Below are 19,348 nucleotides of genomic sequence, written 5' to 3' on the forward strand. Positions count from 1 at the left end.
AACTGTTCCAAAATAACATGCTTAAAGTTAAATAATTCTTAAACTTGAAGTCTACTGATGATTAGCCTGGCTTCAAGTATGCTCACGTATGCTAAGATTTCATATACTTAGCATATTTATTTTTCACAAGGGGCCTCTTTCTTTAAAATTTTAACATCACCAGAGACCGACAGGATGCTGCCCCAGAAAAACAAAGCCTCTTCCAAACTGGAAACCGCAGGGTTGTACAGCTGTGACCCCGTCCAGACCACACACAGAGGGAAAAGCTTGCGGGGTCCAAATGACCCCAACTCTTAAGATTGTGGGAAGGCTAAATGTTTAGAGTAAAAAATTTACCTTTGCATATTAAAGTGAATAGCATGACTACATCTCATAGTGTATTAGTTTTATAATCTAACTTGACACAGAGAAGAAGCTCGACTAGATTATAGGAAGTTAAACAACTGGGTGTTTTTAGAAAAAAAAGGATCACAAATGCATTCAATTGGGTTTGGGAAAATTAAAGAAAAACAACAAAACAACTTTTAGCTTCAGCAGTTTAAAAAATAATTGATTGCTTAACTAGTTTTTTTCTCAGCAAACCAACCAATTTAAATAAGCTCAATCAATTCTGCAAAGAATTGTGAAAAATATTCAATTTAAATCATTCCAGAAGTTTAGTCACAGCAACAACATTTTATGATTGCTTTGCAGCTTGCTAAAAGACAGAAAAGGTGTATGTATATAATTTAGTCTCTGTGTATAATTTTCAAATCAAACTAACATTGATCACAAATAAGGAGGCTTCTGTTCATCCAGTTCTTGTGGATCTTGGCATCTGCATTGAACAAAAAGCAATCCAGAAGCTGCCTGTGAGAGACTGAGTTCACTCCAACAGTTTTATTATTTATTTATATATTTATTGCCGTTCAGAGGAAAGAAGGCCTGGTGCTAAATATGTTTGAACAACCAATCATCATCAGTAAAAGCGGGACTTCTGGAAGTTTGCTGCTCTGGAATAAACAAAAGTTTGTTAACACAATGCCAAGAAGGAAGGACATCAACAATGACCTAAAAATAGCAACAGTCATTCATTAATCCACGACGAGTTGTACTGTCATTTCCAGTATACTGGAAGCCCATCATTCAACAAGCAGAATGATTATTAACAAGGAAAAAACTAAATTAATAGCAGCCTGTCTGTCCAGGACTAGATCTTCCAGTAAATTCATATGAAGAACGGAGAATCTGAATAAATAAAATAAAGTCTAAATGTTTTATCTCAGACTCTTTATTTGGATCACCATTAACCATTGCTGTGATAATGGCTACTCTTCCTGGGGCATACATCATAAAAACATTTATAACAAAAATAGTTAGCATAATATTAGAAACATAGCACATTTATTCATAAATGCACAAGTATAACATTTTATGTTACTCCTCTTGAGTTTAATCAAGGCTTAATGCAGTTCTTGTTTTCAACAGCCATTTATTGTGGACATGCCTTTTTAAAGTCCAAAAAATGCCATCAGAGCTAAAAAGGTAACAGAAACCTAAATTAGTTCATAAAAAACATTGAGTATTTACATAAATAAAAGATACAAATAAAACAAAACCGTACCTCATTAGCCACATTGACTCCAGAGGAATAAAGCGTAAACTTCTTACAATCAGTTTCTTCATCTAGAAAGTCCCATGTGCACCAGCCAATCTTTTTTCCCGTGCAACACATGGTCCATGGAACAAAACAAAAGTTCCCCCACATTTGAATGCACCCTTAACCAAAACCAATGAGCATCAACACAAATTTACAAAAAACCTACCACACATTTATCACTTAAAGTTTGACATTAAATAAAATGTAACTACTACCACCTTAAACCAAACAACAACAAATAAATAATAATAAACCAGATGAAGTGGCCTTGGCGGCAGTTACATTTTATATAATAAAATCATGAAGTTATATTAGAAACATAAGACATTTTCATAATTATAACACTATGTAATAAAATAATTAGGCAGAGCTTAATTAGGCAAATCCACGAGCTTTTAAAAACTCTTGGATTTGTTACATTTATAACAGGAAGGAAATTAATTTGATGTTTTTATTCTTCTAAAAAAGACTTTTGTCCAACATTCCTGATGCATAATGGAAGAGAAAAAAAAACCTTTTCAAGCATGCCTTGTATAAAAATTATGTAAAGTTTGGTTAAATAAAAGTTGATTATATAAAAAATGTAGTGTCTTAGAGACATATTTAAAAAAAAAATTGAAAAAGCATAGGAGGGCAATTTGGTTAAATCCACATGTCAAGGTGCTGGACAGAGTGGTAAAGTTCATAACAAAACAGAAAACTGTTTTTTCCCTAATAGGATCAATAAAGTTGTATCATCTATCACCTAATCGTATTCATCTCACCCCATCATCTTGAGATGAAAATAAATCACAGCTTGTCTTTAAAAGCTATTTTAGTTGCTAAAAATCAATGTTTTATTAAAACACAGTAATGTTTTTAATATCTTTGTTGATATGTGCTGAGCTGCGCCCTGTTTTCAATCATCTCAAGAACTGCAATAAAAACTAGCAACCATTTTTTTCTCAAAACATTCCAGAGATAAAAAAGTAGTATTTTATTACAGAGAAACGGATGGTTTAAAGCTGCAGTGACCCCAGACTGCAGATCAAGTTAGCCTGTTGACCAGCAGCAGCTTTTCACACTTGGAAAAATAAATATTCATACATTTACTGACATGATCTGAAAAGCGTCATATACTGTGTGAAAAAAAAAATCTAAAGTAAAAAAACTTTTAACCTTAGAGCCAAAAAGCATGACATGGTTCTCACATCAATGTAGTTTAACATACTGACATGGCCTGAAAGTCACGAAGCTAGGAGTATATAACAATATCACTGATATATCACTGTGGAAAATGATTCCTCTCACTTAATGGCAATGTCTCTCTGAAAAATATTTACAGTACTTCACTTGATCCACAGTTTATTATGGTACAGTCATATTCCAAATTGCATTAAATGAATCCCCTTTCTCCAAATTTTATACAGAAATACGCCATTGTGACAATGTGGAAAAATGTTTTTAGGAATTTTTACAAATTTATTAAAAACAAAAAACCAAGAAATCAGGTTTACATAACTATTCACAGCCTTTATAATAAAGATCAAACCTAAGCTGTTTCCCCTGATTGTTCTTGAGATGTTTCTACAACTTAATTTGGAGCTTTTTGGACTATATTTCAAAGCTTCTCTTTTTTGTGACTGATCTAAAACAAGCAAGCTTTTATGTTTTGATCTGAAACCTTATAGAAATTGCACTAAACTTTGTATTTCTGGTCATTGCCAAAGAAAGGTGTTTGTGCAGGCAAAACACAGAGCTTAACAGAAAGTTTTGACACGACGAAACAGTTTAGATGGTGTATGCAATAAACCTGAGTACCATGCAGCTGTGATAGATAGATTAGATAGATTAGACAGATAGAAAGAATATTTTCTGCATTTTACCGGTTATTTTTTTAAACGACGGGAAGATTGAAGCCAATCCATCATTTGACAGGTTAAAATTAACACCCTTGACTGGTGCACATGGGCAGACATTACAGACTTTACGCAAAGATTTCATCGCAAAGGCAACTAAAATCAATCAATAAAAAAGTCCTTTCTGAATATCATCTCATAGACACTGAACAAAATGAGTCTTCTGACAGGGAGCTGACAGCATGTTGAAGATTTATGGACAGGACGCTTTGGAGTGTCTGCTTGGGAAGCTCATTCCAAACCTTCGGAATTCAAGTCTCCATTACAGACCAGAGAAAACTAAAGAGAATGCAATGTTGAGCTAATCCATTTAGAGTCTAAACAGAGGAGTCGGAAGTTTATCTTGAGGAAATAAATTAAGGTGCAGAAAGTTAATTAGACCGTAACATGCAGAGCCATGCAGAGACCTTTGGAGGAGCAGGGGCTCAAAGTAAAAAAAAAAAAAAAGGCACATTGAACAAGATCTTAAAACACCATACAACAACATAGCAACAACCCATATTAATCAAGAATTTAATTGGATCCTACTATATCATTGCCATCATGTGGGGACAATGCAAAGCAAATGGTATAACAGGTATAAAGTTGCTGTTTCTGCTGATGACAGTCCTGGGGGGCTGTGTTGATCTGAGACTGTAGCTGTTAAACAGACCAGAGGAGAGAAGGTCGCTGGCTATGAAGTTATGAAATAAGAAAATTTGCTGCCATTTTACTAATTAAGCCCTAATAATATCTATTTAACCTCTACAACAAGTTGGCTGCAGTCTGCTTTATAGATAAAAAAAACCTCAAAGGGCTTAACTCTATATAATTTTTTTATGTTAGCACCTCTGAGAGATATCAAGGCAAAGAAAACTCAGTAGCTGCTGGTAGGGGCCTCCAGACATTCAGGGGCCCCCAGAAATAGTTTAATTGTAACACAGACCATAGATCTAAACCTGTAGCATCATTTATAGAGAATGACAATGTTATTAAATTTTATTTAATGCATTCAGCTGAGAAAAAAATTAAACAATTAGGATTTAATTAGGAAGTTTACTTTGTAAAAGTTTAAAGAATCATCATGATAGATTGATTGTTGTGTTACCATGGCTACAATATGCTATAATCTTTGTGTTTGAATTGGGTTTGTTCACAAATACATCACAGCAAATAACCAATAATCAGTGATTGATTTTAAACTCAGCCAATAAACCTGGTCTCCTCTCACAGACTTCACTTTATAGATATTTAAACATGTTAGTGATGCTGAGGTTCTTGGTAGGACGGTTTCGAGGGAGGGCGAGTGTTCTGTCTAAGGACCCATATTACCTTGGGCCAGCCCTGGAGGAACAGCTGCTGCGATGCGCATCTCTGGAATCTACCTGGAATCTACCTGGAATCCCCCGGTGGCCCCTGTCAGTCCACCGATGCTTTGGGGACATTTTGATTCATTTAGTTGTGGCATGTTTGGCTTTATGCTGCGGTTCTAATTATTGCTACAGTTTTTTCTCTGATGTTTATTTTGTGAACTCTAAATGCTATGGGCCGAATCTTCCTTTAACACTTGAGGTTCTGCAATAACTTCTATTTACAGCCGCGAACCTCCAGCCCAGATCCCGTCAGCAGCGGCTTTAACCCGCCTGGTAGAAACGTTAAGGAGAAGCAGAGCGAATAGAGAGCAGGTGGTACCGGGTGGTATCGGGGCTTTGAGCTGCGTCGCAACTCGCGGTGACAGTCGGTACCGTGTCTTATATCAGGATGTCTGATATAAAGACAGATATTCTTTATATCTGTCGGTGGACCGACTCAAGCTGCCTGTAGCGAACCGGGCATTTAGCAGAATGATTAAGTTAAAGTCAGAAGTTTTCTCTGCAGCCGAAGCGTTTCTGTGTTTAGTGGCGAGGCGGGTTTTGTCCCGCTTTTGCAAGGACGATTATGAAACTATAAATAGAAACAGTTTTTCTAACGTCAACATCAGACCTACGTTTTTATTCACAAACCAGTGTATGAAAAAATATTCTTGCTCATAATTTGATAGTTGGAGGGCACAGAACCAGTGGCGGAGCCAGAGGGGTGACAGGGGTGGCATTCGCCACCCCCAACAGAGCCCTTGCCACCCCTACTGCCACCCCACTGGAAATGGTAATTTTAAAATATAATACTTATGAGATCGGCAAAGATTTGCCAGGAAAACTGTAATTTCCGACTGTCCCTGAAGGCAGCCCGATGCAGTAGCAGCCTACATGCTGGCTGTTCATTGGTTAAGCTGACATGTGGTTCCTGCTTGATCCAAAACACACCCGCGGCTTTAGAGTACACCGTTGAGGAGTTTTGCAGGTATTTACAACATTTTACCGCTGAGCGGTAACCGCTGTGTTACCTTCCTAATGAGAGGCGGCACTTGTCATACATTTCTAAAAAGAAAAAAAAAATGGTTGTGCACCGCTCTGTAGTGCCTCGTTTATTATATTAGCCATGCTATTGCTGATAGATCGTGTTTTAGACAGATTCTTTTAACATATGTTTTAGTGCACATGCTGCCCTGTAATGTTTTATTCATTTGGCCAGGATATATCTCCCAGCTCTTGCTTGAAATGTGTGTGGTAAGAATAATATAATATGTTTTTGGACTCACTGGTAATGACTACTGTAGGACAGAGGCACAGTGACCAAAGTAATGAGGATTTTAACAGAGGTGTCTTTTATCAGATACTTGACTGTCTCACAGCTGAGCTTGAGAGGCGTTTTTCACAGAAGAATTGTGAGATAATGCTAGGGGTTCAGTCTCTAGTCCCAAAAAGCCCATTATTCTTGAAAGAGGAAACACTGTATGCTTTTGGACAGACATTTGAGTCAGATCTAGAAGATCTTAAACATGAGGTTCACCAAACCAGACGGCTTCTTCTGAGGAGAGAAAAAGGTGGGTTAGAGAGACCCTCTACTTTACTTGACTTTGTTGTGTTCCTGGAACCTTATAAAGAGGTTTTTCATGAGCTGTTTAGACTTTGTAAGATTTCAGTTGTTATCCCAGTCAGTACTGCGTCCTGTGAGCGAAGTTTTTCTGCTCTAAAACTGATCAAAAACCACCTTAGAACAACTATGGCTGATGACAGGTTAAGTCATCTTGGCATTCTCAGTGTTGAGTCAAGGAGGGCACATACCCTCAACATGGATGACTTTGTAAAATATTTTGCTCCTTCCCACCAAAATCGGAGAATTATGCTCTCTTGAGTGTATCCTGGCTTTGAGTTTGCAGTATGTTGTTCCCATTCAAAGCTTATTTGACCGTAGCAGTGTTTCTCAAACCTTTATAAATACCACCAGGGTAATGCTGGTCAGCTCTGGTGGTATTGTCTTGCAGTTTACTATTTGGAGCCAGTTTTATTTATTTATTTTTGAGAATTTGTTTTTGGTCATATTCTGGGCTCTGAGTTTACATTTACATGTTCACTGTTCCATAGTGCCGTTTAACGTCTTGTTTGGTCATGGCAAATCTTTGTTAAATAAACCATTTTAATTTGAGTGTGTGTGAGAAAATATTTGTTTCCTTTCGTTCATCATTTGTATATGGACCCCTCTGATAAAACCTTGGTCACCCTTTGGCCACCCCTTGAAAAAAAGTCTAGCTCCGCCACTGCACAGAACCGCCCCCCTCCTCCTCACCATGGACCCGGAGTCTGAACAACATGGAGGAAGAGAAACTGAGAATCATTATTTGACTGAGGGTAGCCAGACTAGTTTATTTTGCTAAATTATTATATTTAGCTAAATATAATTGCTGAGGGGCAGAAGGAGGCCTTCTGACATACAGATTAAAAAGAAATTGAAAAGAAAATTCTTTGGAAAAAAAAAAAAACTCAAAAAGGGCAATAGGGGCATCAAGGATAAAACTGGCAGGGGCTCAAGCCCCCTTCGCCTCCCCCCCACTGCACGTGCCTGACATGCGCAGTCCGCTGCAGAACTAAGTCGCTGCTAAAAATTAAACTGCGGTTCCTGCGGTTTTAACAAATGGAGCTAGTAGACATTACCCTCCCGCGCCCATAAGGAGAGCGGCGCTCAGGAGCGCGGCAGACGTAACATCTGTCTGTTTCCATGGAAGCGAAGCCATGCAAAAAGATCCTCGTAGAAGCGCACAGGATAACAAACTCACAGAGTTCAATTGATCGGCTTGAATCAGACAGATCCAACTGACTGATGAACTAGCGCAGATTTCTCTGGAGATGCGAACCAGGAGGAATTTGTGAGGCACTGTGCGTTCAGACCCCAGCGGGTGAAGTGCTGGTAATTCAATCTGGTGAGACTTAGACGGAGAAAGACAGCGATTATAAGGGTTTATTGACATGCATTAATTAAAGTTCTTTGGCGCTCGGACCCCGGCTGAAGACATTGAGCTGTGAATTGCAATAAGCTCGGATGAGCATTCCTGATGCTGATTAGGAATGTCATCCCCCGGCCCGTACACTGGTGGTGGAGGTCAGTGAAGGAGGGGTGCCTGAAGAGCCAGAAGAGTGGAGGTGCATGCATTTTCAATTGTCTGCAGGTGAAAATAAAATTATGAACGTTCTTTGTGGGGGACATTTTAACTACAAAGTGCCTAGTCAAGCTTCAACTCCTAAACAATGAGAATCAGCAAAATATTCATCCAGGTAAGATTTAGATCTTACCTGGATGAATATTTTGCGCTGCAGAACTAATTCTGCAGCGCATCAAACTGGCTGGTCTCAAACTAAACAAGGAAAATGCTCTTTTGGACAGAGCGCTTCTTGGGACATGTCATCAGCCATCAAGGGGTCAGGCCACACCCAGAAAAAAGGTGGAAGCTATTCAACTGCTGTCACCACCTGAAAATGTGCAGGAGCTTAAAAGAGTCCTGGGAATGGTGAACTACCAGGAGGTTTGTTCCCTCCATGGCCACAATAGAGCTACCCTTGAGCTGTTGAGGAGTAATAATGTCTGGCAGCAGTCAGTCTTTGAGAAAATAAAACATATGGTGACTACAGCTCAATTCTTTGCCTTCTACTACATCACCAAACCTAGATGCAGACGCAAGCAGTTATGGGCTGGGAGCAGTGCTGCTGATGGAGGCCGATTGTTTCCTGCTCCAGACTCCTCTCAGATGCTGAAACACGCTATGCACAGATAGAAAATGAATGTCTGACTAGTGTGTGGGCTTGTGAGAAGTTTGATAAATATCTCTGTGGTCTAGACCAGTTCAGGCTAGAAACTGATCACAAACCGTTGGTGCCATTAGTAAATATTCAGAGCATCGATAATGTTCCCTTGAAGTGTCAGCGTCTTCTCATGAGACTTTTGAGATACAAACCTGAAGTAGTACATGCACTAGGAAAAACACTCATCGTCGCCAATGCTCTGTCTCGAAGCCCACTGTCACATGATAAAAAAAAAAAAGAGTGACATGCACACAGAGCTGGACAGTTATGTGGCTGCCGTAATCCAAGACAGTTGTGCATCACCATCCATGATGGACAGTCTTAGAATGGCCACAGCAGCTGATGGAGAGCTGTCATCAGACATATCAGAAATGGGTGGCCAGTATACAGTGGAAAGGTGCTGTTGAAGATCAGAGCACACATGAAAGTGAAAAATGACCTTTCGGAAACTGATGGCTTGGTTATAAAAGGCTGCAGGATCTCTCTACTAAATCTAGAGAGAGAGCAAATTCATCCGTTTGGTGGCCTGGTTTCTCAGTAAAGCTGTGATGCAATGTCTGATATGCCAAGAACAGAAACGAACGCAACAGAAGGAACCACTGATTTTCACTCATTTGTCCGATTGAGAATTGGAATTGGTGTTGACATCTGCGAACATAAGAAGAACAGCTGTCTCATCATATCGGATTATTACTCACGATTTCTGGAGGTTTTACACCTGCCACCTACAACCACCAGCCAAGTAACTCAGAGGCTTAAAACAACCTTAGACAGGTTCGGAATTCCAGATGAAATGGGTCCCAGTTTTCCAGTGCAGAATTTCAGCTGCTGGCAAGTGAGATTGATTTTAAACACATCACATCTAGCCCTCACCATCAACAAGGAAATGGTCATTCGGAGAGAGCAGTACAGACTGCGATGAGGATCCTTCGAAATAAAGACCCTCTATTAGCTCTCGTGCTACAGATCAACTCCATGTTCCATAACAGGAGTCAGTCCAGCAGAACTTCTCATGGGGGATAAGATCAGAACAACACTCCCAACATTGGAGAGTAACTTTCGACCCAAACAGCCCAAAAGAAAAGCTGTGTGTGTGAAGGATGTTTCTGAGAAAGCCAAACAAGCTTTCAATTAAAACCGAGTCACACCTCTCCCACAGTTACAACCTGGAGACAAAGTCTTCAAGTTACATTCAGAAAAGACTTGGAAGACACCAGTAATAGTGCTGAAGGAGTCTGTTACTCTAAGATCCTTTCTCACCTGATGCACCCAGTAGGCCTGTAGTGATAAAAAATAAATCAATTAATCGCACGATAAATTAAAATGAGCTTGACAGGGTTTCCCCCAGAAAACTTGCTAAGCCCGGTGGTCCGGGCATCGAAGCAGTCCACCGTATTTTTGTATTAAAAGATGTTAAGTAGTCAGGAAATGTAAAAATATTACTGGGTAATTATATGATATGGGAAGACATCTCCAGTGAAACAGGGGAGCCAAAGCCACTCGCTGGGCAGCGTTTTGAGATGTAATCGACGCACATAATTATTTGTTCCCAAAGATAAATCATTCTCACCGCTCCCTCAACGGGCACCTCTTAAAGCGTGTCTTCAAGTTATTCCTGCAGTTCACATAGAGCTGTGCAACCAGAACTAATGCGGTGAGTTCTAAATCCCTACCTTGATGTGAAGTTCACCAAAGAAACATAATTCCACATGTGTGGGGTTTGTAAATATCCATACAGGTCAGGTCTATTAGATTACTTGGATTGTTATTGTGGACAAAAAATCCCGACCAGATAGTCTCTCTCTCTCTCTTTCTCTCTAAAGCTGAATGAAGCAGCATGCTATGGGCCCTTTTTCTCCAGCTACAACTGTGCCTCCACTTACCAGTACTTACAACAGCAAGCATTAAGTTGTCATTACTCAGAAACAGCTTCTACACTAGTGTTGTTCTTCGAGTGACGTTGTGGTGCTTGAGGACGAGAATTTTGAAGTTTCAAAGCAGCCAATGGTGAGGGTAAATCAAGGAGGAAGAAAGATGTTGATTTCCCTGTAGAGTTAATTTCTCAGCGCAACAGAAACTCTTTTTTAGATTATAGTTTCACAATAAGCTTGCATGGCCTGTTATGGATCACTTTGTCCTTTTGTGTCATACTAGTTTATCCATGAAGGGCTCTGTGTGCTTTCTAGGCATGCAGTTGGGATCACAGAACCAAAGGGGTGTGGTTTACAACCTGCAGCATTCACCAGATCAATTTGTGTATGTGTGCTGGACATTTCCTCTATATCAGGCTGAACTTTTTAAAGAGGTCATTACGCAGGTTGTCTGAATTGTCCTTATTACTTTTCATACAGGAAAAATTGTTGTAAAATTTTAATCTGATTTGGCTGATCAATATATTTTAGATACCAAATGTCTGCAGGAAGATGATGTGGTGGGTCTGCTCTGAGCCCACGTTTGGACTGCTGCTTTATATTATATTACTATCTCACAATCCAGCAGTACCGCTTACAGGTTTATTACTACCTATTGTGGTGAATTTGAGTGTAATGTTGGATCAACCCCACATTATTTGTTGGCACATTTCAGTCTGTTGCAAGTAATAAACACCAGCAGGTCATGAAGCAAAAATATGATTTGTTAGGTGACAGTGTGAGATAGAAAATGACAATATATGTAATATCTTTCTTTAAACATGAAGAAAGCTGCAAGATAAATTTAGGACAATCTTGAAGAAAATGGTTAGAATAGGAATTTAGGAAGACTTTGTCTGAAAAACGAGACAGCTGCAAGTGAGTTAAAATTTAACTAAATCCGCCTCTGTTTAAGAAAACATGCATTGTCGGCATTCATCTCTTTGCTGTCGTAAGTCCATGTTATTTAGATGCAGTATAATAAAAGTGAGGGTTTTATTTACATTTCCCAAAAATATTTTAGGAACATTATGAAATATTAAATAAATCAGAACAAAATGGACTGTTTACAGTTATGCTCGATTTTCTTAGGTTTAATAACTTAAACATTATGAGACCTACAAGTAGTCTTCGTGTACGAAACTACATGAAAATGCAGAATATTTAAAAAATAAATTAAGAATTGATGCAGCAACTCCGAGATTTCGGATTAGTTAAAGCGTTAGTAAAGCGAATAATAATATAGAATATGAATGTAAGAATGTGTTTTAAGGCCGTCCACCAGCAGCAGCAGTGCCTACCTCCCGTTTGACGTTCCATAATAATTTCTCCTTGTGTTCTTCCTCAGTATAGCCCTCCATCTCCGTCAGTCTGTATGCGGTGCGTTCAACAGCTCAGTCAACCCGTCGCTCCGCTCTGGTCCGCTTTGCCCTGCCCGTCCAGAACCTTATTCCTTTTTATTACCTGTTTCCTTCTTTCCTCGCTCAGCTGGACTCTGACGCATCCGAGCTGCTTGAGTTTGACGTCAGAGGATCCGCCTTCTTCACCAAACTGATCAATGGAGGAAGAGAAAGGAGAAAAAATGAGATAGCCTCCCAGCGTTTCGCTCCGCCCCAGCCTCCAGCCCGCAGCCACTTAGCATCCAACGCAGCAACCTGTAGAACCTCCGAGTTATTTTTAGCTGTTTCTTCCTCCTTCCTTTCATCCGTCACTTCTTCGTCGGCGAAGCAGAGATGTCGTCTACCGTGAAAGGCGTTGAAATGAGACGTTTGTTTCAGTTGAGGAATATGTTGGGGTTTTTTTTATCTGTTTACTGCACTGCTGTAGGAATGAAAGCTGGGAGAATAATATAATTTTCTTCACGCAGTGACATGCCAAATACAAGAAAATGGAGATAATTAAAATGCTTTAAAAGCATAGCGTTGTTGTCCAGCAAAACGTTGAACTGACCTGGGGTCTGCACTGAAGCTGGGCTGGCCCGCTGCAAAATAGGTGACATCACATATGCGTGATGGAGAAAAATCTCCTCCAAGAGTCACCAAACCTGCAGCTGCTGCCTTCATGTGGGCTGATTATGCACTTGCAACCGATGAGTCAGTTAGAACATGGATCTGACAAGAGAGGTATCCATCAGATATATGGATGGTTGAATATAAATATTGCTGAAGAATCAGCACATTTCCTCAAAAAAAGAAATGTCACAAACTGTGCTTTAAAGCTTTTGCAATCATTAAACAATTTTATTCCAGGTGCGAAGGGCTGAATACTGAAGGGTTTCCAAATATGCCTTATGAAATCTCACAATTTCCACAGTGGAAATGTTTCCTTTCAGTTTTATAACTTTCTTCCAGTCTTAAGCTCTTGTCAGGTTGTAAGATGTCCTCAATAAACAAATACTTTGAAGAAAATTTTGAATGAAATGTAAGAAATGTAAATGTGGAGTTCTGTTTTTGTTCAAACGCAAGTTAAACGCTGGGCCTGAAGTGGTTCCAGGGCAGCAACTTTCATCACTTGTCTGAGAAGACATAAACACAGCCAGAGAGGCACAGAATAAATAGCATGATGATGAGTGTCGGACTGCAGCCCCATGCACCACTTCATACCCCATGGCTTGAAGTTTTCAGCCCCATGGCTCTTAAATATACATGTAAGTCAGAATTATGATATTAAAGTCAGAATTCTTTTTTTCTTCAGTGGCTCTCGTCATCTTCCATATATATATATATATATATACGGTATATATATATATATATATATATATATATATATATATATATATATATATATATATATATATATATATATATATATATATATACACTGCCTGGCCAAAAAAAAAGTCAACACCAATAAATGGTCACACTCTCTAATATTTTGTTGGACCGCCTTTAGCTTTGATTACAGCCCGCATTCGCTGTGGCATTGTTTCAATAAGCTTCTGCAGTGTCATAAGATTTATTTCCATCCAGTGTTGCATTAATCTTTCACCAAGATCTTGTATTGATGATGGGAGAGTCTGACCACTGCGCAAAGCCTTCTCCAGCACATCCCAAAGATTCTCAATGGGGTTAAGGTCTGGACTCTGTGGTGGCCAATCCATGTGTGAAAAAGATGTCTCATGCTCCCTGAACCACTCTTTCACAATGTGAGCCCGATGAATCCTGGCATTGTCATCTTGGAATATGCCCGTTCCATTTGGGAAGACAAAATCCATTGATGGAATAACCTGGTCATTCAGTATATTCAGGTAGTCAGCTGACCTCATTCTTTGGGCACACAATGTTGCTGAACCTAGACCTGACCAACTGCAGCAACCCCAGATCATAGCACTGCCCCCACAGGCTTGTACAGTAGGCACTAGGCATGATGGGTGCATCACTTCACCTGCCTCTCTTCTTACCCTGATGCGCCCATCACTCTGGAACAGGGTAAATCTGGACTCATCAGACCACATGACCCTCTTCCATTCCTCCAGAGTCCAATCTTTATGCTCCCTAGCAAACTGAAGCCTTTTTTTCTGGTTAGCCTTACTGATTAGAGGTTTTCTTATGGCTACACAGCTGTTCAATCCCAACCCCTTGAGTTCCCTTCGCATTGTGCGTGTGGAAATGCTTTTGCGTTCACAATTAAACATACTCCTGAGTTTTGCTGTTGTTTTTCTTCGATTTGATTTGACCAAACGTTTAAGTAATCGCCGATCACGATCATTCAGGATTTTTTTCCGACCACATTTCTTCCTGGAAGACGATGGTTCCCCACCATCCTTCCAGTTTTTAATGATGCGTTGGACAGTTCTTAACCCAATTCTAGTAGTTTCTGCAATCTCCTTAGATGTTTTCTCTGCTTGATGCATGCCAATGATTTGACCCTTCTTAAACAGACTAACGTCTTTTCCACGACCACAGGATGTGTCTTTTGCCATGGTTGTTTAAGAAATGAGGAGTTACTCATTGCATCAGCTGGAGTTAAATAACTTGTTGCCAACTGAAAGATAATCGCCTATGCAGTACTTATCCAATAGGAGGCTTGTACCTATTTGCTTAGTTAAATCCAGGTGGCGACTTTTTTTTTGGCCAGGCAGTGTATATATACACTGCTCAAAAAAATAAAGGGAACACTTAAACAACACAATATAACTCCAAGTAAATCAAACTTCTGTGAAATCAAACTGTCCACTTAGGAAGCAACACTGATTGACAATCAATTTCACCTGCTGTTGTGCAAATGGAATAGACAACAGGTGGAAATTATTGGCAATTAGCAAGACACACTCAATAAAGGAGCGGTTCTGCAGTTGGGACCACAGACCACTTCTCAGTACCTATGCTGTCTGGCTGATGTTTTGGTCAGTTTTGAATGTTGGTGGTGCTTTCACACTCGTGGTAGCATGAGACGGACTCCACAACCCACACAAGTGGCTCAGGTAGTGCAGCTCATCCAGGATGGCACATCAATGCGAGCTGTGGCAAGAAGGTTTGCTGTGTCTGTCAGCGTAGTGTCCAGAGGCTGGAGGCGCTACCAGGAGACAGGCCAGTACACCAGGAGACGTGGAGGAGGCCGTAGGAGGGCAACAACCCAGCAGCAGGACCGCTACCTCCGCCTTTGTGCAAGAAGGAACAGGAGGAGCACTGCCAGAGCCCTGCAAAATGACCTCCAGCAGGCCACAAATGTGCATGTGTCTGCACAAACGGTTAGAAACCGACTCCATGAGGATGGTATGAGGGCCCGACGTCCACAGATGGGGGTTGTGCTCACAGCCCAACACCGTGCAGGACGCTTGGCATTTGCCTGAGAACACCAGGATTGGCAAATTCGCCACTGGCGCCTTGTGCTCTTCACAGATGAAAGCAGGTTCACACTGAGCACATGTGACAGACGTGACAGAGTCTGGAGACGCCGTGGAGAGCGGTCTGCTGCCTGCAACATCCTTCAGCATGACCGGTTTGGCAGTGGGTCAGTAATGGTGTGGGGTGGCATTTCTTTGGAGGGCCGCACAGCCCTCCATGTGCTCACCAGAGGTAGCCTGACTGCCATTAGGTACTGAGATGAGATCCTCAGACCCCTTGTGAGACCATATGCTGGTGCGGTTGGCCCTGGGTTCCTCCTAATGCAGGACAATGCTAGACCTCATGTGGCTGGAGTGTGTCAGCAGTTCCTGCAAGATGAAGGCATTGAAGCTATGGACTGGCCAGCCCGTTCCCCAGACCTGAATCCGATTGAGCACATCTGGGACATCATGTCTCGCTCCATCCACCAACGTCACGTTGCACCACAGACTGTCCAGGAGTTGGCGGATGCTTTAGTCCAGGTCTGGGAGGAGATCCCTCAGGAGACCATCCGCCACCTCATCAGGAGCATGCCCAGGCGTTGTAGGGAGGTCATACAGGCATGTGGAGGCCACACACAATACTGAGCCTCATTTTGACTTGTTTTAAGGACATTACATTAAAGTTGGATCAGCGTGTAGTGTTATTTCACTTTAATTTTGTGTGTGGCTCCAAATCCAGGCCTCCATTGGTTAATAAATTTGATTTCCATTGATGATTTTTGTGTGATTTTGTTGTCAGCACATTCACCTTTGTACAGAACAAAGTATTCAATGAGAATATTTCTTTCATTCAGATCTAGGATGTGTTATTTGAGTGTTCCCTTTATTTTTTTGAGCAGTGTATATATATATATATGCTGTTTGTAATGTTTTGTGCAGAAAAGGTATTTGTTTGTGCTGCTATCATTTTAAAGATAATAATGGGTACGGAAAGTATTTGGACCCCTTTAAATGTTTCACTCTTTATTTCATTGCTAAAATCAAAAAAAGTTCATATTATTTCTAAAGAATGTACATAGAGCATCCCATCTTGGCAGAAAAGAACAGAAATGTAGAACTTTTTGCAAATGTATTAAAAAAGACAAACTGAAATATCACATCGTCATAAGTATTCAGACCCTTTACTGTGACACTCATATTTAACTCACATGGTGCCCATTTATTCGGCTCCTCCTTGAGATGGTTCTACTTCATTGGAGTCCAGCTGTGTTTAATTAAACTGATTGGACTTGATTAGGAAAGACACACACCTGTCTATATAAGACCTCACAGCTCATGTCAGAGCAAATGAGAATCATGAAGTGGAAGGAATTGCCCAATGAGCACAGAGACATGATTGTGGCAAGTCACAGATCTGGCCAAGATTCCAAAAACATTTCTGCAGCACTTAAGGTTCCTAAGAGCACAGTGGCCTCCATAATCCTTACATGGGAGAAGTTTGGGATAAGCAGAGCTCTTCCTAGACCTGGCTGTCCAGTTAGCTGAGCAATTGTGGGAGAAAAGCCTTGGTGAGAGAGGTAAAGAAGAAGCCAAAGGTCACTGTGGCTGAGCTCCAGAGATGGAGATGGGAGAAAGTTCCACAAAGTCAACTATCACTGCAGTCCTCCACCAGTCAGGTGGAGTGGCTGGATGGAATCCTCTCCTCAGTGCCAGACATATGTAAGCCTTCGTAGAGTTTACCAAAAGACACATGAAAGACTGAGAAATAAGATTCTCTGGTCTGATGAGATGAAGATTGAACTTTTTTGGTGTTAATTGTAACACCAATGAATGGAGAAAACCAGACACTGCTCATCAAATGCCCACTACAATCCCAGCTGTGAAAGATGGTGGTGGCAGCATCATGCTATGTGGGTGTTTTTCACCTGCAGGGACAGGACAACTGGTTGCAATTGAAGCAAAGATGAGTACAGAGAGATCCTGGAAGAAAACCTCTTAAAGAGTGCTCAGGACCTCAAATGGGCCAAAGGTTCACCTTCCAACAAGACAATGACCTGAAGCACAGAGCTAAAATAACAAAGAACAACTCTAAAACCATTCTTTACTGGCCCAGCCAGAGCCCTGACCTAAATTCAATTGAACATCTCTGGAGAGACCTGAAAATGGCACCACCAACATCCACCATCCAACCTGACAGAACTTTAGAGGATCTGCAAGGAAGAATGGCAGAGGATCCCCAAATCCAGGTGTGAAAAGTTGTTGCATCATTCCCAGGAAGACTCATGGCTGTACTAGATCAAAAGGTCTAGTACAGTACTTTACTCAATACTGAACAAAGGGTCTGAATATGTATGACTGTGATATTTCAGTTTTTCTTTTTTAATAACTCCACAAAAATTAAGTTTTTTTTCTGTCAAGATGGAATGCTGAGTTCATTCATGAGAAATAACATGAACTTTTTTGATTTTATCAAATGGCTGCAATGAAACAAAAAATGAACAATTTAAAGGGCTCTGAATACTTTCTGTACTCACTGTATTAATAAAGTGTCCAGGGGTCATTAGAGTTTCAACCTATGGAAGAGGATTAGGGCCACCGAAAAAATAAAAAAAATAATTCTGACTTTAAAGTCAGAATTCTGACTTTAATCTCAGAATTCTTTTTTTTTTTTTTCGGTGGCCCTAATCCTCTTCCGTATCAACCAGCCCTCAATACTTCTAAAAAGAAAAATAGTGTAAATCAACTCTACTACATTTGTGCAGATACAATTTCATTTGTGCTGCTTTTGTTTAGAAAATATTACTAAAATTTAAATGTAAATAGATTTCTGGCCTCTGATGACCTATTGAAACATTTTTATCTTTAAAATGATAGTGGTACAAACAAAAATCTTTGCTGCACAAACTCAGCACAAATGTTTGACACCAATTTTGTTAGATTTGGACAGTATGAGGGCTGGAGGTTGGTATACCTTTTGACCATTTCTCTTCCATTAAATATCTTCAAAGCAAAAGCAGCACACCGAAAACTTTTGGTGCACAAACATAGCCGAGTTGATTGACACAAATTTTGTCTGATTGGGGGGCGGGAGGTTTGACCTTTCATGACCTCTGGAAACATTTATCCACATCTTTAAAAGGAAAATGGCACAAACAAATTTTTCCCGCACAAACAATTGACACCAGTTTTGCTAGATTAGAAGACAGTGTGGCAACTTTACTCAGGTCTTCAAGAGAAATTAAGCCTAGGCGCAAATTCAAACTGGAAGACTCTTTAGCCCCACCTGCATCATCCAATCGGCGCATCCCGCTCATCGCCGCCGACCTATCAACGCTGGACCAAGCCACGTCACGTCCAATCACCGACCAAGGCCAAGTTGATAAAGACCTCCATCCATGGCATCTTCCGCTTTCCAGCTGCGCTCAACCCTCCTCCACCCCTTCTCCACCTCCACTCTTCAGACTCGCATCCTTCACCGACCTCCACCACCGTGTCGGGTCCCGGGGGATGACATTCCTAACCTACATCGGGAATGCTCATCCGAGCTTATTGCAATTCACAGCTCGATGTCCTCAGCCGGGGCCCGAGCGCCAAAGAACTTTAAATTCATACATGTCAATAAACCTTTTTAATCGCTGTTTTTTCCGTCTGAGTCTCTCCAGATTGAAGTTCAGTTGCCTTCCACACTTAGGAGTGAAAGAAGTTTCATGCTTCAACACACCACAACAATTTGGATAATTTGATACTCCAACTTTGTGGGGATTTTCTGGATGCCCTACTTCTTGTTTCAAGAAAACTGCATATCAGCAAACAAGATCAGGTCCATAAAAACATGGATGACTGAGAGAGATCCACAAAAACCTGATATCACCTGAGAACAACTTTGGGATAAATATGGCTTAGATCTTAATTTTCTCATCTGATATCAGTGTCTGATCTCAGATGCACTATTTAGAAGACACATATGAGGCCCATCTGTC

General features: G+C 40.6%; 1 protein-coding gene across 9 annotated transcripts in view; it reads right to left on the reverse strand.

The window, feature by feature from the left end:
- sgsm2 (small G protein signaling modulator 2) overlaps window positions 1-12,502 on the reverse strand; it is a 106,805-nt gene extending 94,303 nt beyond the window's left edge. For 2 of the 9 annotated variants that reach the window (XM_032545899.1, XM_032545894.1), the window contains exon 1: window positions 1,604-1,851. In XM_032545899.1, the coding sequence (XP_032401790.1) occupies window positions 1,604-1,747 (144 nt within the window). In that variant the 5' untranslated portion in view covers window positions 1,748-1,851. Of the gene's footprint in view, window positions 1-1,603; window positions 1,855-11,901 lie in introns of those variants that run through there. The other 7 variants (XM_032545896.1, XM_032545897.1, XM_032545895.1 and 4 more) reach the window with 7 other exon arrangements.
- Window positions 12,503-19,348: the final 6,846 nt, after the last annotated feature.

The sequence above is a fragment of the Xiphophorus hellerii genome, chromosome 18 (genome assembly GCF_003331165.1).
Source record: "Xiphophorus hellerii strain 12219 chromosome 18, Xiphophorus_hellerii-4.1, whole genome shotgun sequence".
Classification (NCBI taxonomy): Eukaryota; Metazoa; Chordata; class Actinopteri; order Cyprinodontiformes; family Poeciliidae; genus Xiphophorus; species Xiphophorus hellerii.